The sequence below is a fragment of the Peromyscus maniculatus genome, chromosome X (genome assembly GCF_049852395.1).
Source record: "Peromyscus maniculatus bairdii isolate BWxNUB_F1_BW_parent chromosome X, HU_Pman_BW_mat_3.1, whole genome shotgun sequence".
NCBI classification, from domain to species: Eukaryota; Metazoa; Chordata; class Mammalia; order Rodentia; family Cricetidae; genus Peromyscus; species Peromyscus maniculatus.
In genome coordinates, this window is record NC_134875.1 from 55,497,952 (window position 1) to 55,522,766 (window position 24,815).

The following is a 24,815-nucleotide window of genomic DNA, read 5'->3' on the forward strand; positions in this document are numbered from 1 at the left end:
GAGTCCAAGTAGCTGGGAGAGTTAAGACACTATGAAGGAAATGTAAGGGCCGGAGTAAAAGAAAATGACTGATTATATACTGCCTTTTAAATTGCTTTATTAATTTCAGATCATGGAAAAAGATTTCTTTCTAAAATGGATTGAATTGCCATGCTGATAGGAATGTTTAGAATCAAATGCAACAGTAAAACAATCTTTAAGTAGAAAGTGTTAAGTGGAAACACCAAGTTTACAGAAAAAGTACTTCACTAAATACAAGCTTGTAAAAGAGTAGCCACTTTATGAGCTCAGAGAAAACCTTCAATTGTTAAGGTATGAGACAAAAGTCATAGTGATTGTCAGGTTCTGGTGTCTGGAAACGCCCATAAGGCCTCATCTGTTGCTCCCTAGTCTTTCTCTTGACCTCCATCACTTGCCCTACAAACTTCCCAACATCCTCTCCTCCTTCATTGTGATCAACATGTCTGTTTGGTAAGGCCCAACGAAAATTAGGCACAAGTCGCCTAACTAGTCCCCTTCGGACATTTTCCCCAGGCTTCTTGTTTTCAACTTCTTCCAGCTGGTGGGATTCTTCTTCACTTTGCTTGGAGGCCTTCCCTTTTTTGTTTTCTTTTTCTTCATTCTGCACTGCGAGATCTTTTATGACTTGTTGCTCTTTGGACGCCATTATTCCTAGGAAACAAGAGATAGAATTTTTTTTTTCTTCGTAGACTGATCAATACGTAGAACAGGGGCACAGTCTGGGCCTGAACCCCTCCCACCCAAAAGTCTATCATTTCCCCTGTGAACCCATTTCCAAGGCCCCTACACGAAGAAAAACAGAAGCCGAGAATGGGAGACAAGGATAAAAGTAGAGGGAAAAGTTGGGCCCTGGGATGTGGGCCTCGGCTTTGCATTCGTTCCCTTGTCCCCTGTCCGGCCTCCAGCCCCGCGCCAGCACCCACCTGGGCCTCTCCTCGCCTTCTCCCCTCCGGCGATGCTCACCACCAGGTGCGCTGAGGAGCCCGACTCCTGGGACCTGCGAACCAACCGGGCAGGAGGGTGCTGGGTGGATGGGATGGGTGGATGGGATGGGGAGACGATGGGGAGACGGCGGGGAGGGAGAGGGGGACCTGCGGCGCTGCCTTGGGCGCCCCCGCCCCCGCCCGGCTCTTCCCGCCCCCACGGCCGCCCCCGCCCCGCCGACCACCCGTGGGCAGCCGAGCTGCAGGGGAGCTGGGGGCTGGGGGCGGCTGTCGCGGGCCGGGACGCGCGCTCCCACTCCCCGAGGGTCCCCGCCTGCGCCCGCCCCCACGGCCGCCCCCGCCCCGCCGACCACCCGTGGGCAGCCGAGCTGCAGGGGAGCTGGGGGCTGGGGGCGGCTGTCGCGGGGCGGGGCGCGCGCTCCCACTCCCCGAGGGTCCCCGCCTGCGCCCGCCCCCGGCCGGCCGCCCCGCCGCCGCCGCGCACACTGGGACGGCCACCTGCTGCCTCGGCCTGCGCGGCGGGCGACAGCGGGACGGGGGCCGCCCTCACCCCCGACGACGCCGGGCTCCGCAGACCCGGGCCGCCGCCCCCCTCACCCGCTCCGCTCCCGCTCTCCGCGCTGCCCGGGCCGCGCGCTCTGCGCCACCGCGAACAGGTGCCTCGGCCAGGGATGGGGACGGCGGGCCGGAGGGAGCGAGCCAGGGCAGGTCCAGAGCCCCGGAGAGGGGTGTGAGCCTGCGTGGTGGGCTAGTCACGTGAGGCTGCGTCACAGACAGAGCCCCGCCCCCCGCCCCGGCCCCTCCTCTGGCCCCGAGTCTCTGGCCAGGCCGAGTCCAGGCCCCCTCCTCACCTCAGGGTCACTGTGACATCTCCAGGCTGGGCCCTGTCACTCTGAGCCCTGAGCATGTGCCTGTCGGAAGGAGAGGGGCAGTGTGTTCCCAGGGGGCTCTTAGCCATTGCCACTGTTCGGGGGGATTGAGTTTCCATCTCCCTCTGTTCTCAGGATGCCCCTCCTGGATGCCCTCTCTGCTCCAAAACTTGGATTCTTGTCTCAGAATTCAAAGGGCTGGTGAGATAGCTCAGTGGTTAAAGTACATAGTATTTAAGCGTGAGGATCCCCAGAACTCGTGTAAACACAGAACACGTGCAAATGTCTTGTGGGAAGCCTGTAATTGCAACTTCAGGAGGCAGAGAGGCATCCCTGGAGCAAGCCTGCTAGCTAGACTATATGGGAACTCTGGCTTTGACTGAGACATCCTACCTCAATGAATAATGTAGAAGAGCAATGGAAGATGGTTGGCACCGGCACACGGGCACACCCCCCATGTGTATTAACGTGCATACACGGAAGCACGCCACACACGAAAAGTGAAGGAAAAACAATTGAAATGGAGTCAAAAACAACAGTAAAAAATCAATAAAGAAAAATAAAACTGGCTTAGAAGTATTTATGATGAGCAAGATGTCAAAAACTTAAACACATCCAACATCTGCTCTACCTACTCCACTTCAAATTGTAGTTCTTTCTGCCACCATATAGAAATGCAGGGGACAATGAGAAAATGAAATAAAGGTGGATTTTTTTCTAATTTTTCCTTTCTTTTTTCTTCTTTTTATTTATTTGGTTTTTCCAAGACCTAATTTTTCTTAATACTTTGTGTGCCTTATTCCCTTTCTGAAATAAAATTTATTTAGTTATTTTGTTTTTGTTTTATTTTTGAGACAGGGTTTCTCTGTGTAACAGCTCTGGCTGTCCTGGCTCTCACTCTGTAGACCAGGCTAGTCTCGAACTCAGAGATCCACTGGCCTCTGTCTCCCTAGTGCTGGGATTAAAGGCATGTGCCCCCACCGCCAGGCAGTAATATTTGTTTTTACATTAACTTTGATTTTCTACTATGGCAAATTTCCAATATATTTAAAAAAAAACCGGAAGAATAGCATAGAAACAAGTACTTATCACCTAGCTTCCATAGTTAAGCCCTGGCCAAATTTTTCTTTATCCTTATCTACATAGACATATTTCAAATTCAAGGCACATTTCTAAGACATTTCTAAGGACTCTCCACACATATTCACAGTTCCTTTAAACACACACACACACACACATTTATAAATATATATATATGTATGTATATATATATATAACATAATTCAAATTCCTAGTTGTTTTATGTGTTTTTAAGGCTTTGGTTTAGAAACTAAATAAGACCTGCACATTTTGATTGGTTGCTATATGTCCTAAATTTTTTTAATGTATACATTCATACATTTCAATTTCCTCTTCAATTTAACTTTTGATGAAAGAGTCATTTGTAGGATATATCTCCACAACCTGCATCTTGCTGTTACCATCATTAACATTTTTTCTATCAAATGAAAGCTAATTGGAAAATAGAGTAAATTTAGGTTTACTTTCTACTCAGGTTATTTCAGGGGAGCATCTTTGACTCCTCGTTTGTTGTTTGACAAAATAAATATCAGTTATTGCTTGTTTTCAGTTTTCCTCTGCTTGTGGTTTTTAGCTGGAATACTGCTGTGGAGACTTCCTGTTTTATAGGTTGATCTCCCCACAAAGACAGCCTTGTGAAAGGAGTTTACTGAGGTGACATTCACATGTCAAAGTGGGGAAAGGAAGAAGGATGGGGCAGGAAGATTGAGAACTAGCTGGAGATCAAGGGGAGTTAATAGCACCTGGAGACTCTGAAGAGCGCACTCTGATGGAAAGGCACTGCCTCTGGACTCCAGTGCCAGTCTGCCTCAACTCAGATATCGCAGGTGGAACAGAGCCTCATCTCTGGAGAAGATGCTCCCACTTGACTGATAACAATGGTCAGAGAAGGAGCAGCTAATACTCAAGGCCAGAACAGGCTCCATGGGTATGGCCCATGGTATATGACACAGTGCTGTGATCACAAGTCGCCTCTGCTTGCATTAATGCTCTGGTGTCATGTTGAAATTCTGAAGGGTTTTTATTTCTTTTCCTTTTTTTTGGGGGGGGGTGAGACAGGGTTTCTCTGTGTAACTGTCCTGGCTGTCCTGGATCACTCTGTAGACCAGGCTGGCCTCGAACCCAGAGATCAGCCTGCCTCTGCCTCCTGAGTGCTGGGATTAAAGCTGTGCCCCCCTCCCACCAACCCGCCTGGGTTTTATTAACACTGCAGTAAAAGGCCCATCATTGTCCATAGGGTATACAAACTGTGTACAGGAAGTTCAGTTGGCTGGCAGGGTCCTCCAATCTATTCCTTCCTTAGCTTCCCTCTTCCGAAGGTGTTTTTATGTGGCCTAGGTGCTACTGTCCTTGTGCAGCACCCTTTTCTTCTGCCGAATGGATTGTGAAGTTTCAAAGCTCCACTCATTTATCTAAATTACCATAGGGCCAGGGTCTGAGTTCATTTCTAAGGAACTGAGGATAAGTTCTTCTCACCCACCACTTTATACTTTGAGACTTACCCAGATGAATATTGCTCCAATGCTGCTTGAGCCCTGATACCAAACAGAAATTTTAAGATAGTATTCCAAGAGGGGGGAGAGAGAGAGGGAGGGAGGGAGGGAGGGAGGGAGGGAGGGAGGGAGGGAGAGAGGGAGGGAAGGAGGGGGAGAAAGGGAGAGAGAGGAGATGGGGGGGATGGAGAGAGAGAAGAGAGGGAGAGGGAGAGAAGAGAGGGAGAGGGAGAGGGAGGAGAGGGAGAGGGAGGAGAGGGAGGAGAGGGAGAGCGAGAGGGAGAGGGAGAGGGAGAGGGAGAGGGAGCGGGAGCGGGAGAGGGAGAGGGAGAGGGAGAGGGAGAGGGAGAGGGAGAGGGAGAGGGAGAGGGAGAGAGAGGAGAGAGCGCATCCACACTGAATTTAGGTAATGAGAATTGGGTTGAGGATTTAATGGTGTTTTATAATTACCATATTCCTTCTCCCCAGGTGAGGAATATATTTTAACCCCCTAGTCTGGAAAAGGACTGAAATTCTTGCTTAAAACATATTTAGCCAGGCGGTGGTGGCTCACACCGTTAATCCCAGCACTCGGGAGGCAGAGGCAGGTGGATCTCTGTGAGTTCAAGGCCAGCCTGGGCTACCAAGTGAGCTCCAGGACAGGCTTCAAAGCTACACAGAGAAACCTTGTCTCGAAAAAAAAAAAAAAATTAGAGAGGAATAATTAGCTCCAGCTAGTACATGCCTCCTCAACCTGCTAAGGCAAGGATTTCCTGAAACAATAAAAGTTCTCTTTTTAAAAATATTTTGTAAATATTTTTGTTGTAAGGTGGGGTGGGGGTGGGGCAGAGACTGGATCTTATGTAGGCTAGGCTGACCGAAACTCACTTTATTGTCAAGACTGACCTTGAACTGCTGCTCCTTCTGCCTCTACCTCTTGTTTTGTTTTTTGGTTTTTTCGAGACAGGGTTTCTCTGTGTAGCTTTGGAGCCTTTCCTGGAACTCGCTCTGTAGACCAGGCTGGCCTTGAACTCACAGAGATCCACCTGCCTCTGCCTCCCGAGGGCTGGGATCAAGGCGTGCACCACCACCACCCGGCTAGTGCTAGGATTGCGGGCAGTTCTCACCATGTCTGTCTCATAAGCTCTCAAATTTTGGTGAAAGACTCATTACTCTTGATTTATTACGTGCTACAAACCATTTGGAGAAGTTATGACTTAAAATTCCAATGAAAAAGAATTTGTCCATAATCCAATGACCAGTATAAATTTGTTTTTTCTCTTTTTATTGAAATATAGCCCCATATAACACTCTATTGTTTCTAAGTGGACACATTCAGTGATATTTTAGCATATTCACAAAGCTGTATAATAATAACTACTATATAATTAAACAGTATTTCTATTATCCCTTCCCCAAAGCCTATAGCTGTTAGTAGCCCCTTCTAATTCATTTCACACCTTTTGGCAAGCACATATATATGCTTTCTGAATTTATGGATAGGCCTATCCTGGATGTATACAATATATGACATGTTGAGTCTTACAACCTACACTTGAAATTTTATTCTCAAAGCATACCTATGTTGTAGCATCTATCAAAACCACTAATTGTAAGCTAGATAAAACCCTTTCTCTACTCCCCCAAGGAAATATGGTGTCCTGAGGGCAAGACTCCATCCATACAAGGCTCTATCTTGTGAACATGTAAATTCATTTGAAAGCAAAAAGCCTAATTTAGAATGATGCTAATGGGGTTCCCTTCTTGAAAACAATTGCATAGGGTTGTATTTACCCAGGGCCAGCACACAAAGGCCCATGCAGCCATGGTTTAAGAGCAAGATTGGCAGGGTCATCTTGAATGATGTCCCTCGGAGGCAAGTCAGTGCGGGACAGGGTTGTAGTATCTGCAAGGAGGTCCTGAGAGGCCACTGTGTAAAGCTCTGAGGATGAGGTTGCAGTGGAGACTCCAGGGTGTCAGAGAAGCTAGAACAATGAAATGACTGGCTAGAAAAGCCATGTATAAGGAACTGAGCTAGCCAAAGAAAAAGCTACATGGGCTGAAGATGGGAGACTTGAGGGCAAGAGCTACCCAAGCCATCTGGAAGCCAGGATTCTACCTCATTCCACCCCTTCTGATCCTTTTATTCTTTCCGATCATGTGCTCCTACAATTGTAGCGCGAATCCTAATTGGTCTTAATAATAATAACCTGGAGTCAAATAGGGTGAAAGCTGAAAGATCAGAGAAGCAGAACAGCCAGCCACTAGAGACTTCTTACCTCTAAGCCTCCTCAGCCTGAGAGCACTGAGCTCATCTCCTCCCACTTTATAGTCCTCTCTCTGCCCAGCCATATCACTTCCTGTCTCCACCTCTCTAGTGCTGGGATTAAAGGCATGAGATCACAAGGGCTAGGATCAAAGGTGTGTGCCACCACTACCTGGCTCTTTTTCTCTTTTAGATTGGATCAATCTTGTGTATCCCAGGGTGGCCCTGAACTCACAGAGATCTGTCTGCCTCTGTCTCCCGAGTGCTGGGATTAAAGGCGTGTGCCACCACTGCCTGGCCTCTAAGGCTAACTAGTGGCTTAGCTCCACACTCTGATCTTCAGGCAAGCTTTATTTGTTATGTCACAAACAAAATATCACCACATACAATAGTCCCCGAGTCTTGAAAGGGATGATATTTATGGCTTATATTTATGGCTGAGCATTCAACATTCAACAGTCCTTTAGTCTCAGCACTTTGACCTGTTATGAGTCTCTGTCATTACCACTGTGAAAAGGAACTTCTCTGACCAAAGCTGATAGTAAAGTTGATCTATGGGTATAAACATTGTTATGAAGGTAACAATTTGATGGGTACATCCTATCTAGTAAAAAATTAATGAATATATATATATATATATATATATTCAATCATGAATAATATAATCTCTGATCTATAAGCTTTTGACCAAGTTTACAGTGTCAACTGTGAATCTTCCCTGTGGAGCAGGGCAAAAACAGTTGTTAGTTACCTCCATTACTGACTTGTTACTATTGAGATCGTGGGTATTTCTTGCCTGGGTATTTGGTAGTGCAGTTTTCATAGCTGAGTAAGACTTTTGATGATAATTCTTGTTTTCTGTTTTTTGGCTCTTTTGGGGGGCCTGCCACCCAGCTTTCAAATAAATCACACATGGAGGCTTATTATTACTTATGAATGCCTAGCCTTAGCTTGGGTTAGTTTCTAGCCAGCTTTTCTTAAATTATTCCCTACCTTTTGACTCTGGGCTTTTCCTGTTCTCTTACTTCTGTAAATCTTACTCTTACTCTGTGTCTTGCTGTGTAGCTGGATGGCTGGCCCTTGATGTCCTCCTCCTTCTCTGGCTACTTCTTTTGCTCTTCCAGATTTCTCCTTCTATATATTCTTTCTGCCTGCCAGCCCCGCGTATCCTTTCTCCTGCCTTGCTATTGGCCATTCAGTTCTTTATTAGACCATCAGGTATTTTAGACAAGCAAAGTAACACATCTTCATAGAGTTATACAAATGCAACATAAAAGAATGCAATACATCTTTGCATCATTAAATAAATGTTCTACAGCATAAACAAATGTAACACATCTTAAAATAATATTCTATAACAGTTGTTAATCTGATAGACCTGGCCTTATTCCTTCTGTATTGAAATCTTAATTCCTTTGATTTGTTCTGTATATTTAGTGTTTTAACTATAATATGACATGGTCCTGTATACTTAGTGTTCCTGTGCCTGGGTAGGCATTTCATCTCTAAAATTGGGGGATTTTCCTCTATGATTATTTTGAAAGTATGCCCTATGCTTTGAGTATGAAATCTTTGTTTATGCTCATAATTCATAGGTTTGGTCTTTTCATGGTGTCCCAAAGATCTCACATGTTCTGTTGAGATGGTTCCTAAAACTGATGTTTTTCTTGACTGAATGATCCAATTTCTCTACCTTGACTTCAATCCTGATGTTGTCCATACAATTCATTCTATCAGTGAAGTGTTTTTAGCTTTTTATTTGACTTATTGAACCTTTAATTTCCAGTAGCAGTTCAATTTTCCTTTTCTTCAGTATTTCTATTTTTTTTAGAATAAGTGTTATTTTAAAAAAAATCTCCCTTGAAAATAAATAAAAACATCACACACCAAAATTAACCAGACCCAAAGTCTATACCACCTAATGAACATTTATACAGTTAGAATTGCCATTCAAAATGGAGGCCGTGAAGGTCCACATTAATTTTTACATTTTCAGTATTGGATATATTTTATGCACTTACCCATCACCAAAACAAACAAAAAAGAAATCCATGAAAGTATAAGAACCAGAAAAAAAATCAGCTTGATATCCTCTTTCATAACTCATGTCCATTACTTGAATTCAGTCCTTCCTCATCCCCTAATTTAGCTAGCCTTGTTCTCTTGTCTTCTTGTCATACTGTCCCCACATGTACATTTGTTTACATATATACATATATCGTTGGCTAGATTCTGCATATGAGAGAGAGCATGTTGTGTGGCCTGTGGGAGGCCAGCCTCCACCTTTTTTTTTTTTTTTTTTTTTTTTTTTTTAGTTTTTCGAGACAGGGTTTCTCTATGTAGCTTTGCGCCTTTCCTGGAACTCACTTGGTAGCCCAGGCTGGCCTCGAACTCACAGAGATCCGCCTGGCTCTGCCTCCCGAGTGCTGGGATTAAAGGCGTGCGCCACCACCGCCCGGCCCAGGCTCCACCTTTTAAAGGGGTTCCTATGAGGAGGAGAGAGGGATAAGAAACCTTTAGATACAAAGATAGCCAAGAGGAGAAAGACAGAAACACAGGATAGCTTGGGAAGACCTACGTCAAAATCCACTGGCCCCTTCTGCCTCTTCAACACGGCTTTTTATAACAATGCCAAGGGGCAGGGCAAAAGACCTCCTCCTTGCTAGATCAAAGCACACCACTCAGCCAAGTGCAGACCCTTCCAAACACCTGGTAACCATGCCCAAGGTCAAATCATCCCATTATGCAGCCCTCCTGGGTAAAGCTCAGATTCTTCGAACCTGAGTAAGTTCTCACTAGGAAACCTCTGTGGATCTCTATAGTGAACTCACTTAATGTTATACATTCCAAGTCCACCCCTTTTCCTGAACATTTTAAATTTCGGTTTTCTTTAGAGCTGAGTACTATTCCATTTTTAATACATATCAAATTTTCATTATCTATTCATCCGTTTATGGACAACTAGGTTAATTCCAATTGTTTGCTATAGTGAATAAATCATCAATAAACATTGGGGTGCAACTATCTCTGTGGTAGTTTGGAGTTCTTTGGATATATGCCCAGAAGTGAAGTAACTGGGCCATATGGCAGATTTGCTTTTAGCTTTTTTGAGAAATCTCCAAAATGATTCCACTGTATTAATTTACACCCTCACCAACAGTGAATGAAGGTTCATTTCTCTCACATATGCTCCAACATTTGTTGTCAGATTTGTTGATGATAGCCATTCTGACTGGGGTGTGGTGGTACATCAAAGTAGTTTTAATTTGCATTTCCCTGATGGCTAAGATATGGAACACTTTAAAAAATAGTCATCGGACACTTGTGTCCTTTTTTTTTTTTTTTTTAAGAAAATTCTTTATTCAGTTCATTTGCCTATTTGCCTCTTGGTATTTAATTTCTGCAATTCTTTGTTATTTCTGGATATTAGCCCCTCGTCTGCAGTGTAGCTTCAGGCCTGAGGTTCTGTCATCTACATGATCGACTCTGTCCATGGAGCTTTCTTCTGAGCCTTTTATTTGACTTTTTGAACTTTTCAATGTCCAGTTTTCTTTCAGTTCGGCTGAAGTATTTCTATTTCCATATTGAACTTTGTGTTCTTATTTTTGCTTTATTCAGCCATTTGTGTTTTCTTGGAATTTAGTCAGAAATTTATTCGGGTTCTCTCTGATCACTTTAGATATTTATGTTCGTTCTTGTGAGATATTTATCATGAATTTCGTCTAAGCTGGTGTCATAATGTGTTGATACTCTGAGATTGGTAATTTTTGGAGGACATATGGTGTCTTGGGTTTTCATGTTATTTATGATTTTGTGTTAGAATTTACACATCTAGGAAAGTTTGTTGGTTGAGTTTTTTTTTAATTCTTTGTTTAGTAGAGGTGTCTGTAATATTTAATAAGGATTAAGTTGTGATGGGGTTGAGGTTTTATTTTCCAGGGTTAGACTGATATTTTAGTGACTCTTCTATTGCTGTTATAGAATGCCATGTGGAAGGTGACTAATAGGAGGAAGGATTTCTTTGGGGGCTAAGAGTCCATCACTATTGTAGCAGGGAAGCATGACAGCAGGCAGGCATGTTGTCATGACAGCAAGCTGAGAGCAGCAGCAACAGAAAGGTACCTACTCACCACCTTGATCAAGTGATGAAGATTAAAGTTATCTGTGACACTATGTACCCCCAGATTTGGTGTGATGAATATAATACTTCACTTCTCAGATATTGCCTCTCAAAACCTACGCCCCAGTTCTAATAAGGAGGAAAACTACAGACAAAGCCCATGCTCCTCAGGGCTGCTGGGGATATGAGCTATGTGGAGACACACATGTAATCTCAGCATTCTGGGAGGCCAAGGCAGAAGGATTGGCAACTAGCATGAGTTTGAGGTCATTCTGGTGGGTTACACAGTGAATTTGAGGCCAGCCTGGTTTGCACAGTATGACCTTGACTCAAGAAGGAAGAGAAAAATAAAAGGGAGGAGTTGGAGGAGCATTATTGGCAGTCATGATCATAGCCTTGCATTTCTTCAAACAGTTAAGCAGGGAGTTCCCACGTGTCTCACCAACTATACTATGTACAGATCTCTGCTAGCTTGCTTTCTGTTGCTGTAATAACACAACTTGGGGAAAAGAAGGGCTAATTTTGGTTTGCATTTCCAGGTAATGGTCCATTACTGAGGGAAGCCAGGGAAGGAACTCAAAGCGGGGATCTGGAGCAGAAACCATGAAGGAAAACTGCTTCCTGGCTTGCTACCAGGCTCATGGTCTAGCTTTATTATACAGTCCATGCCCACCTGTCTAGCGAAGGTGCCACCTACAGTGGGCTTGGTCATATCAATCATCAGTCAAGACAATCTCTCGAAATCTTGGCCACAGGCCAAAACTGATATGGGAAATTCTTCAGTTTGGGTTTCTTCTTCCCGAGTTACTCAAGTTGACAATAAAAACCAATTGGGACAACACCCAAAATAAACAAAAAGATCCATACACATAAAAATTTGTATACAGATATCTGTACCATCATCATTCATAACACTAGAAACAACCCATGTGTTTACCATTGAATGCATGGCTAAATAAGACACAATATTATACTTTTCACAATTTATGGGATGAAGTACTAATATTTTTGATCAGGAATGAGCAGGTGAACTGAAGAAAGCCAGATGCAAAAGATTAAATGCTATGAGCTAGGATGTAGCTCACTTGATAGATTGTTTGCCTAAGTCCTGGGTTTGACTTTGAGTCCCTACTAATCTGGGTGTAGTGGTATATAGCTGCAACTCCAGCACTCACTAGGTGAAGGCAGGACGATCAGGATTTCAAGGTCATATACAACTAGATAGTGAGTTCAAGGCTAGCCTGGGTTACATGAGACCTTTCTCAAAAAAGTAAAAATAAAAAGGAAGACTAAATTTTGTGTAATTCCGTTCATATGCAATGACTGAAATGGCAACTGTAAAGACATGAAGACTATTTGTGGTTCCTAAGTTGAGGGAGGGAATTGGGGTTTAACTGAATGGAGGCAGGATGGAACATCTGAGGGTGATGGAAACATCTAAACCTCAGTTGCACTACTCTGTTTATTACTACAAGTCACCACATTGTATCTTTCAAATGGGTAGATTTTATTGTATGCAAGTTATAGGAAAGCTGTTAGAACATAATATTGGCCTGACGTCCACCATATCAAAGCATTGTCATATAATGTTGTTGCTGACTATTTTATGTAAAAATGAATATTTGAAAATCAACTATGTCACAAGTGGTAGCTATCCCGAAACCCCTCTGACTGTATATCTGTGTAATTTGACACAAGAATCATGTTTCCACTCCCTACCACAGGTGCTAACTTTAGGCTCCTTGTTTGTAGATAAATAAATAAATGCCAGTATACATCTCACCACTTCCACACCTTCCAACGACAGCAATGGCAGAGAGTGGGTTTCATACAGAATCTAGGACCATCCCTCTTTGTATTCAAGGAGTCCAAATGGCACGACCTTTTTTAGTGTCGGTATGGCAGTGCCAGGCTGAGCATAAATAGGTGTACACCCTTACACCACCCGTTTTCCTTGCACAGATTCACTCTCAGGGCAGTGTGAGGAAGGAATGCTGGGAAAGCTCTGGTCATAGGACTGCCATTCTCAGCATCCTCTTCCTCCTTCTCTGGGCTCCCACTGGGAAAGGAATTCAGACAGGACACAAGACCATGAGACAGAAAAGGAAGAAGAGGGAGTGGTCGCCACAACCCCCGCCCCCAACCACCACACTTTCTCTTACACCAGACAGGCTCTTTAGAATATTGTAATTTTCTAAGCTAGTTTGCTGGGCACAAACAAGGTACACTCACTTCATTTTGTTATGGTCACATGGACTTGCTCCTAAACTGTTCCCTTTAGCAGTCTACATACCCTGAAAATGCTCCTCATACAAGGCTTATGACAGGGAATATCAGAATACACCAAGCAACATGGTGTTCTTAAAACGTACTGGGTTAATTCCATAGGCGGGGGTTTTGGAGACAGCAAGACCAAGTTGTAATGAAAACAAGGATGCAAGACTATTTCTTCACTATCAGATGTTCAATCATTTCAAATATCTGATGAAGCAAGTGCATTCACACAGCAATGTTGTGAGAATGGGTAAGAGTGCTTTGCATTAACAGAAATTCACATATATTCAAATATATGTGAGAGTCAGTAGCAGGGTATTACAGATATTGTTATTTGTCACACAAAACCAGTAAGGGCACTAAATTTTATCACTAGTATACTAATGAGTAAATTTTGGAACATCCACACCGTGAAACACTCAACCAGCAAAAAATAATGTGATATTTTCTTGAAAATTAGTTTTTTTTCCAGAAAATTATTTTATTATTATTTTTTATTTTTCTCTCATACATTCACCCTGAGCAAAGTTTCCCCTCCCTCCACTGCTCCCACTCCCTCCCCCCACCTCCCCTCTCTCCCAGATCCATTTTTCCTCTGTTTTCCTTTTTTATAAAAAGAGCAGGCCTCTCCAGGGATATCCACCCAACATGGCCTAACAAGTTACAATAAGACTAGGCACAAACCCTCATATCAAGGCTGGTAGAGGCAACCCAATAGGAAGAATAGGGTTCCAAGCACAGGCAAAAGAGTCAGAAACACCCCCACTCTCATTATTGGGAGTCCCACAAGAACACCCAGCTACACAACCATAACATACATGCAGAGGACCTAGCACAGTCCCATACAGGGTCTGTGTTTGTCGATTCAGTTTCTGTGATTCCCTGTGAGCCCTGCTTAGTTAATTTTGTGGGCCACATTCTTGTGGTGTCCTCTATCCCTCTGGCTCCTATAACCCTTCCTCCCCCTCTCCTGTGGGGTTTCCTGGCTCCACCTAATGTTTGGCTGTGGGTCTCTGCATCTCTCTCTTCCCATCAGTTTTTGGATGATGCCCCTCTGATGACAATTGGGCTAGGCACTGATCTGTAAGTATAGCAGAGTATCATTAGGAATCATTTCACTGACTTTTTTTGAAAATCAGTTTAAAATGTTATAGAAATTATTGCTCTAGACAGGTACAGTGGTGCATACATATAAATTCCAGTATTCAGAGAGCACTGAGACAGAGGGAGTCAATGCATCCTGTGCTACATAATGAATTCCAGACCAATGCAGACTGCACAGGAAGATTCTGCCAGCAGAGGGGAGGGGAAGGGAGAAAAGGCCTAGGAGGAGGAAGAGGGGAGGGGTGGGAAGGGAGGAGAGAGAGAGGGTAATGTGGAATTGAGGAGAGAAGAGGAATCAGAGAGAGGAGGAAGGAGAGACAAGGGAAAACAGTAAGGCAGTATTTATCCAGAAAATTCAAAGCACAAAATACTTTATTTTACATAATTTTCTCTTCATGATCGCCTCTCTGCTCTGCTCCACTAAGGGAGTTAGTTTCCCAGCAGAGATGTCCCTTGCGTCTCTGCTCTGGTGAAAGTTGTTACTCCTTTGCTTCACTCTGCTAAGGGGGAAACTCCTGCAGGAATGTAGTGGTCTGCTCCTCCTCCAGGGAAAGGAGTTTCTCAGCAGAGGTGTCCATTGCGTCTCTGCTCTGCTCCACTCCAGCTAAAGAAGGTCTTCACCCAAAACTCATTCAAGAGATTAACTGGGAAGGAGGAATCCAGGAGAGTGGCTGCCCCTGCCAGGGTGGAAAAAGGCAGCTGACCAGGCACAGGGCTTATATAGAGCTTCTTAGGGGTAGCGTTTTTTCCAGGGTGAAGATTTTCAGGTGGGAGCCCCACCTGGCAAAGCTGTGGGGTCACTGGCTGTGGGAATAGGTTGTTTTCTGTCTGTAACTTTCTCAGGTGCCACTGTTATGCCTCCCTAATAAGAGCAGCTGTGGGTGCTTTCCAACGCCCTTTGGCAGTGTGTTTTACGTCTCTGGGCACACATTTAGCTGTGGATTTCTATTTAAGCTGTATAATTCTGATGAACAGAAATATTACCAGAATATTCTTCTATACTGACACAGGAAAGCAACAGTATCATCTGTCTCAAAGACAGTCTTTTACATATTTTGCAAAACAGGCTAAGCTGCCTCTACAGCGAATCACAAAGACTAACTCCCAGGTGTTGTTTATTGCTAAATCAAGGCCAGGCTGTTTACATCAAGACATAGTCCTTGCAGTAGCTCCCTTTCTGCACGTACCCTGACCACTCAAGATCCAGACAATTATTTATTGTCTGGGGCCCCTCACCAACTTAGAGCTACGTGCATGGGTCAACATGACATTACTAGTCTAAGAGAAACTACGTGACTTATCCTGTGTTTTGAGAATGGGTAGGGCCCTGAAAATGTGACTTATAATTGTCCAGAATTTAGCTGTGGGACAGAGCAGGAGTGATAGAGAGAGAGGCTGAGGAGCAGCAGCAAAGGAGAGCAGGGCAGAGGAAAGGTGGAGAGAGAAAGAGGGAGGGAGGGGGAGGGAGGAAGGGAGGAAGGGAGGGAGGGAGGGAGGGAGGGAGGGAGGGAGGGAGAGAGAGAGAGAGAAGGAAAGGTGTAGAGAGAAAGAGATGTGGAGGCAGTGAAAGGGAAATATAGAAGCTGCTGAGAATTAGGGAGCTGTAAAGAGAGATTTTTCAGAGAGATTTTTCAAGATGAAGTAAAGAGAAAGTCACCATCAGCAAGCACCCGTGTTTATTTTCCCCCTCAGATAGAAAAGGACTAGCCCCCAGATAAGAATTTTTCCTAAACCCTCGCTACTCTAAGGTCTTCTTTTTGCTACCCTGGAGCAGAATGGGAGCTGGCCTCTTGGTCTGTGATAGGTGCGGTGATGGAAAATGAACACCCTGCTCTTTAGAGTATGCACATCTTAATTTACACAGAATACAGCCGAGATAGATCAGAGAATGCCAGGGAGATTTGAGTCAATAGTAAATGAGTTTTAACGCACATATGACATTTCCAACTAAGACTCTTAGCACAATATACCCTGTCACCACATCTATTTCTCTGCAAAATGTCCACCCTTTCAATTAAAATGCATAGCTGGTACCGCTTGGATGCCATCTCCTGGTCAAAGTGAGGACTGCAGTTGTATTGGATCACCCGGTCACAGCCATGAAGAGAGGAACTTTAACTTCTTACTGGGGTTTATGGGATCAAACCTCTTAAGCTTTGGAACTTTTACAGTTCTGTTTCCGCTGTTTTCCTGGGATATAAACAATCACATTTTATGACATTTCTAAATCTGAGACTGAAAGTTAGTTCTGGTCTGAACCAAAGATAGAGTTGCAACTGGGGGCTACTTTTGAGGTGGTGGAGGCTGGGTACAGTGGCTCAAAGCCTCTAATAGCAGTACTTATGAGACTGAGGCCTAATTGGTTCAAGTTTAAGGCTGGTATAGGCTACATATTGAGTTCCAAGCCAGTCTGGACTAGAGAGTAAGACCCTGCCTCAAAAACAAACTAACAAAGAACAAAAACTGGGTTGGCAGAATTAGAAACATAATAGGCCCACATACACAGAAAGTCCATTTTATTTTTCACTTCTTTCATTTCCCCCATGAAACTGAAAAAATACTATTGTAGAAACATTGTCAGTTTGGGCAAACATAGTTTCTGTTTCGCATTCTATAAATACATTGTATCCTGAATACAAATTCCCAACGCTATGAAAGCACATTTATTATTTGAAATAAATATGCATTTCTTGACGCAAAGGTTTCTGTCCCTGTAGGTGAGCTGTATATAATCATGCACACCTACAAACTTCCAAAAGCAGAGTCACAGTGATCAGTGTCACATACACCTTGCCTTTCCCAGTTCTCAGAAAAATGGCAAGGGAACAAGTACATTTGCAATAATTAATTCCTATGACTGGCTCATTTCAACACCTCAGTCAAATCTATGTGGTTAGACTGGCCATTTTGAAGCCATGCAGCTTCACTTAGTGTTTTATACTTTCTCTATTACAATTTTATGACCATATTTTTTTTCTTTTCTTTCCTTTTTTTTTTTTTTGGTCTTTTGAGATAGAGTTTTATTGTGTTGTGTAGCCCTGGCTATCCCAGACCTCACTCTGTAGACAACGATGGCCTTGAACTCATACAGATTGCCTGCCTCTGCCTCCCAAGCACTGGCATTAAAGGTGTGAGCCACTACTGCCAGCTATGATTATAATTTTACTATGACAGAGTTAAACTATAAAAAATTTAGTTTTATATTATTTCATGACTTGTGTCCTTTTATCTGCATTCTGTCATTTCTTGTCACTTAATATTTCCCGCTTTTGGTCTATTTCCTAAATATTATACTATAACCATGTTTACACCTGTCTACATATATACATGCATATATTATAGGCCAGTCTTCATAAGAGGAAGAATGTGATTTTTTTCTTTCTTAAAGTCATATTGCTTAATATTATACTTTACAACTCCACTAATTTTCCTGCAAATTTCATTTCTATTTATAGTTGAATAATATTACAACTTGTATGTGTACAATTTTCATTATCTACTCATCTGTTAATGACATATAGGTTGTTTCCACTGCCTTGCTACATAAATAGAGCAGCAATAAGCATGGCTGTGCAAATATCTGTGTGTTAGGATATGAAGTTCTTTGGGTATATGTCCAGGAGTGGAATAGCTGGATCATATAATAGTTAATTGTTTAAGGAACTTCCAAACTGCTTTCCATAATGGCTGCATCAATTTGCACCTCCACCAGCACTGAATAAGGGTTCTTCTTTCCACATCCTTTGCAATATTTGTTGTCAGATTTCTTGATAACAGCCATTTGAACTGGGGTGAGGTGGGATCTCAAAGGTTTTTGTTGTTGTTGTTGTTTTATTTTTTGAGAAAAGGTTCCTCTGTGTAGCTCTGGCTGTCCTAGAACTTGCTCTGTAGCCCAGGTTGGCCTCAAACTCAGAGATCTGCCCATCTCTGCCTCCCAGGTCCTGGGATTAAAGGCGTGTGCCACCACTGCTTGTCTCACAGCACTTTTTATTTACTCCATTTATTTATTTATTTGAGATAGGGACTTACTTTGTAGCTCTGGTTGGCTTAGAAACCACTATGTAGACCAGGCTAACATCAAACTCCTGCCTCTGCCTTCTGAGTGCTGGACTTAAAGGTACTCACCACCATGCCTGACTCGAAGTAGTTTTAATTTGCATTTTTCTCTCATGACTAGGGATGTCAAACTGGCCATTTATGTTTAAAATAGTTACTGGCCATTTACATTTTTTCTTTTGAAAAGTGTCTGTTCATCTCATTAACCCATTTGTCTATGGCAGTTTTATTTATTTGGTGTTTAAATTCTGTAGATCTTTGTTAAATTCTGGATATTAGCTCCCATTAGAAATATAGCTGGTAAAAATTTTCTCATTATGTGGACTGCCTGTCTGCTGTGCTGATAATTTCCTTTTCTGTACAGAAACTTTTTCAATCCATGTATTTCCCATCTGATGATACTTGGGGGTGAGTTTCTGTGATACTAAAGTTCTGTTTAGAAATTTCTTGCCCACCCAGTGTCTTGACAAATAGTCTCTATGTTTTCCTCTAGAATTTTCAACATTTCAGGTTTTAAATTAAGGTTTTTGATCCATTTCAGACTGATTTTTGTATAAGGAGAAGGATATGGGAATACTATTCTTCTGTTAGTGGATTTCCATTTTTTTTCCTGAAAGCATGTTTGTAGCTGAAGTTTTCCTGTGTCCTGGCCTGCTGGCAGTCGGGACAAATCTCTCCCACTCGCATCCCCCAAGTAAACACACAGAGACTTATATTATTTATAAACTGTATAGTCGTGGCAGGCTTCTTGCTATCTGTTCTTATATCTTAAATTAACCCATTTCTATAAATCTATACTTTGCCACGTGGCTCGTGGCTTACCAGTATCTTACATCATGCTTCTCCCCATGGCGGTTGGTTGTGTCTCCTTTCCTCAGCCTTCCATCTCCCAGCATTCTCCTTTTCCTTCTCTAGCCTACACTATCCTTTTTCAGTTCCCCCAATATTAGGGCAGCTTCCATATGTCCTAATTAAGTGGCCAAAGCTTGGCTTTTGTGGATTGATTATATAATGCAGACAGTAATGGCTCATAATGACTCAGAGAGAACTGTCTAGAGAATCTTGCCAAATCTAAAATTGCCTTTCATTTTTAATGTCCCCAACTGTTCTCGTACTGTTGGTGATAGTCAATGTGCTTGCATTTGGGTCAAACCTTATATGCAGCCCTGCTGAAAGGAGACATATCTGTACATGATTTTATAAGCCTCATGTAGCCATAGCCAAAACACACATATTCCAGGTCCACCTATTTGCACTCTTGCCATTTCCTTAGAATTTGTCAATAAGGAGCCAGTGAAATGCTTTTGCTATTCCCTCCTTAAGAGTAGAATTCATTTTGACTCTTGGGACTATGATTAGTGCTTTTAGGCTTAAAGCCACCTTGCCAGCAGGGACTATAGAAGGGGCACATGACCAACATTCTATGTACTAGTCTTGCCAGTTGATGTTGCTAAGCTAAATCAAATGTTCTCATGTGAAATTGAAATATTTTACAATTCTGGCATGCATTCATTATAAATGATGGCATTACTGAACCCCAGGCTTCATGAATGGTAGGCATGTGCTGTACCACTGAGTTATTTCCCCAGCCCTAGACATTTTTCCAGAGAGGATGTACAAATAGCCAACAAGCATATAAAAATGTAAAAATGTGCAACACCATTAAGCATTAGGTGAATTAAAATAAAATAAAATCCAGATACCACCTTATATTTGCTATGATAGTTATTATCAAGAAATAAAAGATATCAATCAGGCTGGAGAGATGACTTAGCAGTTAAGAGCACTGACTGATCTTCCAGAAGATCCAGGTTCAATTCCCAGCACCCACATGGCAGCCACAACTGTCTCTAACTCCAGTTCCAGGGGACTGGACACACATGGCAAAACACCAGTGCACATAAAAATTGTTAAAAAATAAAACATACCAAATATTGGCAAGGATATAGGGAAAACAGAACCCTATGTACTGTTGGTGGAAATGTAGATTGATACAGGCACTAGAAAGGACACTATAGTAGTTCCTCAAATATTTAAAATAGTCCAGCAATCAATTCTTCTTTTGACACAAACTAAAAGGATAGAACTACAGCAGCATTTATCAAAACATTATTCACAAGCCGGGTGTGGTGGCACATTCCTTTAATCCCAGCACTCAGGAGGCAGAGGCAGATGGATTTCTGTAAGTTCAAGGCCTGGTCTGTAGAGCAAGTTCCAGGACAGCCAGAGCTACACAGAGATACACTGTCTCAAAAAACAAAACAAAACAAAAAAACCAAAAAACCCAAACAAACAAAAAACCAAGCCTCAACCAAAACAAAACAAAAAGCAAACAAACAAACAAAATAAATTAAAAGCTTAATTGTTTGTTTGTTTTTTCCCCTGAGACAGGGTTTCTTTGTGTAGCCCTGGCTGTCCTGGGACTTGCTCTGTAGACCAGGCTGGCCTCAAACTCACAGAGATCTGCCTGCCTAAAGACACTACCACCCTACTAAGCTTCTAATTTGTTAAATGAGGAAGTATGTAATATTTTTTTAGAATAATTCATAAAATAGTATGAACAATAGATCCAATCTTGGTTTAAAATTTTCTTTGAACATTAAAAAAGTAAACAAAAGATTCATTGGGTATTGACATCATGTACTTTGTTCACTGACCATCTGCTTTCCCTGCTCTGTTCCCTCCTTCATAGTGTTAGATGATATGATTCCACTGCAGACATGAGCTCTCATAGAAAGCATCCCACAATGATGCCAAGACCCCCCCCACCCCCCACCCCCCCACCCCCGTCGAGGCTGGCCACATTTCCCTGCTCCTGCACCCCACCAATCACGCTTTGAACTCAGAAGCAAACTGTTGCAGAGCAACAGAAGCTGAGAACCAAAAATCATTCCCAGAAGAAAAAGTGGGCTCAGGTAATGCCAATGCTATTGGAAAAGTGGGTGAAATCTTATCTCCAAACCACCCTCACAAGTATCCCATCTCCTCTTTCTTTTTTTCCTTTTCCTTCTTTCTTTTCTTTTTTTTTTCTTTTTGGTTTTTCGAGACAGGGTTTCTCTGTGTAGCTTTGCACCTTTCCTGGAACTCTCTTTGTAGCCCAGGCTGGCCTCAAACTCACAGAGATCCGCCTGCCTCTGCCTCCAGAGTGCTGGGATTAAAGGCGTGCGCCATCACCGCCTGACTCCATCTCTTCTTTCTACTCCATCCTGTGCACCTAACCCTATGTGCTCAGCACTATGCTGGAAAAACTTGACAACTCACTGATTCCTCCATTTCATAAGCACCCCAAGATCTCATTCACAGAAAGGGGTTGTTTTTGCAAAGTGTTTGTGATCCACACACATAGAATGGTGTTCCATCTTCAGGATCACCCTGTAAAAGCATGGAATCAATTCTACTTTCCTCACTGAACAAGAAACTTTTTCCAAGATGGTGAGAAGCAAGCCTGCTTTTCCGACAGCTATAGCTTGCAGTAATTCAGGAGGGCACAAAGGTGGGATTCCACAGTCCTGGTTTCTAGTTCCCCCTTTTGAAATTACCCCAAAGTATTCCCAGACCAGCATCTCAGCCAGTGAGTTGATGGTCCAGGTATTCATTTACCACTGTGTGGGTCTTGCTTTAAAAGCCATCTGCTGCCCTTCTTGCTGTCTCCCCTGTCTTTTTCTAAGCTCTAGGAGACTCTCCTGTCCTCTGTCAGGGGAGTCTTAAAACTGGACCACACATAGCATCCAAAGGAGTCAACTCTCTCTCATTACCACACTCAACCCGCCTATGTGAGGAAAGCTGTACTGCTGTCATGTTCACAATATCAGGAACCAGTATCCTAAGCACACAGACATGGCTGTGTCATCCTGACAGGGATCCCAGATAGCTCTGATGAGGGGAAACATGCCATTTTTCTTGCTGGTCACCACTGTTGTAATCGCCTCATCTGGTTTTGAACCCCAGTGTTCACTTCTTTCTTACCTCAAAGTCCCTTTCATCTCAGAGTTTTCCAAGCCAGCAGTCTCCTAGCATTCCTCCGTATACCTAATGCTCAGGAAGCACATTCATTCAGAGCTACACATGAACAAATCTATTTTAAAATTTTCTTCGCATATAAAAGAATAAAGATAAGTTTCATTTGGTGCTGACATCATGCATTTTACTCACTGACTCTCTGCTTCACCTGCTCTGTTCCCTCCCTTAGAGTATTAGATGATATGATCACAGGGCAGACATGAGCTCTTCCAGAAAGTGTTCCATAAAGACAGCAAGAACACGGTGGTGTTCTTTCCCTCCTCCACAGCCATGCCCTCATAGGAAAGCCCCAAGGGGAGGTTTAAGAAAGAAGCAAACTGTGATCCTAAGTCAGATGAGTCAGTTATGTGAATTGTGAGCAGGGATGGCACTATAGCTCTCCTCACACGGGAAGGTTGAAGGTGCTTGTGGGAAAGGCTTGGGCCCTTTCAAAAGCACAGGTGGTCTATATTTAAGAATCCACTCGCAGAGAACAGAGCAGTCTCCTACAGCTGAGAAGAGCCCAGGGAGAGTAGCTAAGTGAGCTCTTCTGAATACAAGAACCATACATCGGTAAACAAGGACCTAGACCATCAACTCACTGGGTGAAATACTGGCTTGGGACATTTAGAGTACTACATTTATATGACATTTCAGAGCACATATTAGTCCACAGAAAACAATGCAAGAAGCGACATACAGACATCTCTAGGAGCCTCAGTTGGATCCAGTGGATAGTGTCCTGTTAAGAACTGGGCATCCCTGGGTGTCGTAGTGCAGCTCTATATTCCCAGAACTCAGGAGCCATGGGTAGCAGTATCAATACCAACCTGCAGCAAAAATAAATTGAACCAAAATAAAATCATAAAAGATAAAAAATATGGCAACACACAAGACATAACAACCCACACCTGTGATCCTACTAATATGGGAGACTGAGGCAATATGACCACAAGTTTGAAGTCAACACGGGAAACTAATAAAATTCGGTCTCAAGTATACCTGAGAAGAGGTTGGGGGGATCATAGCTCAGTGGTAGAACACTTACCTAGCAAGTGCAAGGCCCTAGGCTCAATTCCCAGTACCACTAAAACAAAAAGATAGAATCAATTACTTTTGTCATTCCTGAAACTTGGTGGCAGAAACAAATACTAGGAGCCTAATTCCATTTAATAAGATATTTTGTATCCTTTTGATTTACCTTTACGTTAATCATACTGTGGCAGGAGAATAGAGGTTTGGAAAAAGCTACCTCAAGACTAGCACACAAAGGAAGCCTTTGGACAGTGAAAGACTGCAAGCCCTTTTTCTGAGCTTCATTGAACAAACAGAGTACATGGCAAAAGGTCAGCGGTCCATACAGATAGGAGAGCAGGGTGCAATGTAAATATGCCACAAAGGGTCACATGGCTTCATGGTCCAGCAGTTTGGGGGCTCTACCTACAGCTCACTTGCTCATCCTCATTCTTGTGTTTTTCCTTCGTAATAATTATTCTCCAGTTCTACTTCTAACTTTATGTCCCCGGTCGAATTCATCAGCCTTGGAACAAGAACTAGTATTTCAGCAGGCGCCTCTGGACTCAGATCTACTACTATCACAACAGAAATCTGCTTTTCCTTCGAGCTCTTAAAATACAATAGAGGAACCAGACTGGTAGATCTGCAAGGTTAATGACCACCAGAGAGTACACTTTCAATGGGGCAGCTAAGGGAAAATGTTATCGAATGAAATAACAATGGGTCAAAAGCGTGGCCTTATTATCTAGACCAAAGCTCCTCAGTTAGTCATTATTATAACCTATTATTTATTGGTCATGGTATCTTAGGTGAGAAGACAATACCGTCAACTTCAAAAAATGTAATCCTTACTAATAATACACTACTTTGTGCTACAAAATATTTCTCTTCTCACTAGCACACTAGAGGTAGGTACTGCTAACATACCCATTCTTCAGAAGAGGAAGCCGAAGAATTGCAATCTTATTAATTTACAAAATGCATAGTCAGAACAAGGGTGAGTGGAGATTCCAACGCAGAAATTATGTTTCCGTAAATGCCCTGCGCGCCAGGCATGCAGTTGGGCACGGAACACAAAATACAGAACATTAAAAATTACAAATTCAAGGCAAACACACCAGAAATGGCACACTGAGGACCGGAATTGGTCCAGCAGCTTAAATGAGTCACGATAAACTATTCACACAAAAAAATGAGTTCCCACTTCAGAATGATTGATAACCTTGTGAGTCAACCTCGAACAAATGAGAAAGAGGCAGGACAGGCATTGTATGTGTTTTGGCATAAAAGACGCCGGGCTTCAAGAATGAACTGGCCTGCCAATGCCCAACAACTCCCGGGGTCAAACCCTGGTTGGAGGCTGGAGCCGGCTGGGGATGCTTGCTGTGTGTTACTGTGTCCGGTGTGGTCCCGGAAAGATGCGGCGAGATTCTCGGTGGCTGCGACCTTCGCAGAGGCGTCTGGGACAGAGCTGGTGCGGCTACTGCCACCGCCGCTGCTCCCGGAGGCCGAAGGGGAGAGGGCTAACGGGGGAAATCACAGTGCGTTTGCCAGGCTCAAAACCAGGAAGAGGGAAAAAAGGGGGGAGGGTAG

General features: G+C 43.1%; 1 protein-coding gene across 2 annotated transcripts; it reads right to left on the minus strand.

The window, feature by feature from the left end:
- Positions 1–260: 260 nt before the first annotated feature.
- On the minus strand, positions 261–24,335 carry Bex4 (brain expressed X-linked 4). Of its 2 annotated transcripts, XM_042269825.2 has the most exons (5): positions 24,150–24,335; positions 23,254–23,292; positions 22,906–23,035; positions 945–1,018; positions 261–672 (listed from the first exon to the last, which is right to left on the minus strand). In XM_042269825.2, exon 5 carries the CDS (start codon positions 665–667, stop codon positions 308–310), a length of 360 nt encoding a protein of 119 aa, XP_042125759.1. In that variant the 5' UTR covers positions 668–672; positions 945–1,018; positions 22,906–23,035; positions 23,254–23,292; positions 24,150–24,335; the 3' UTR covers positions 261–307. The 2 variants fall into 2 exon arrangements, with proteins under 2 accessions (XP_042125759.1, XP_042125758.1); XM_042269824.2 differs by lacking the exons at positions 22,906–23,035; positions 23,254–23,292; positions 24,150–24,335 and adding an exon at positions 1,563–1,718.
- Positions 24,336–24,815: the final 480 nt, after the last annotated feature.

Bases quoted from the DNA above. Each gene is read 5' to 3' on its own strand.
- Bex4 (XM_042269825.2), bottom strand. From the start codon at position 667: ATGGCGTCCAAAGAGCAACAAGTCATAAAAGATCTCGCAGTGCAGAAT.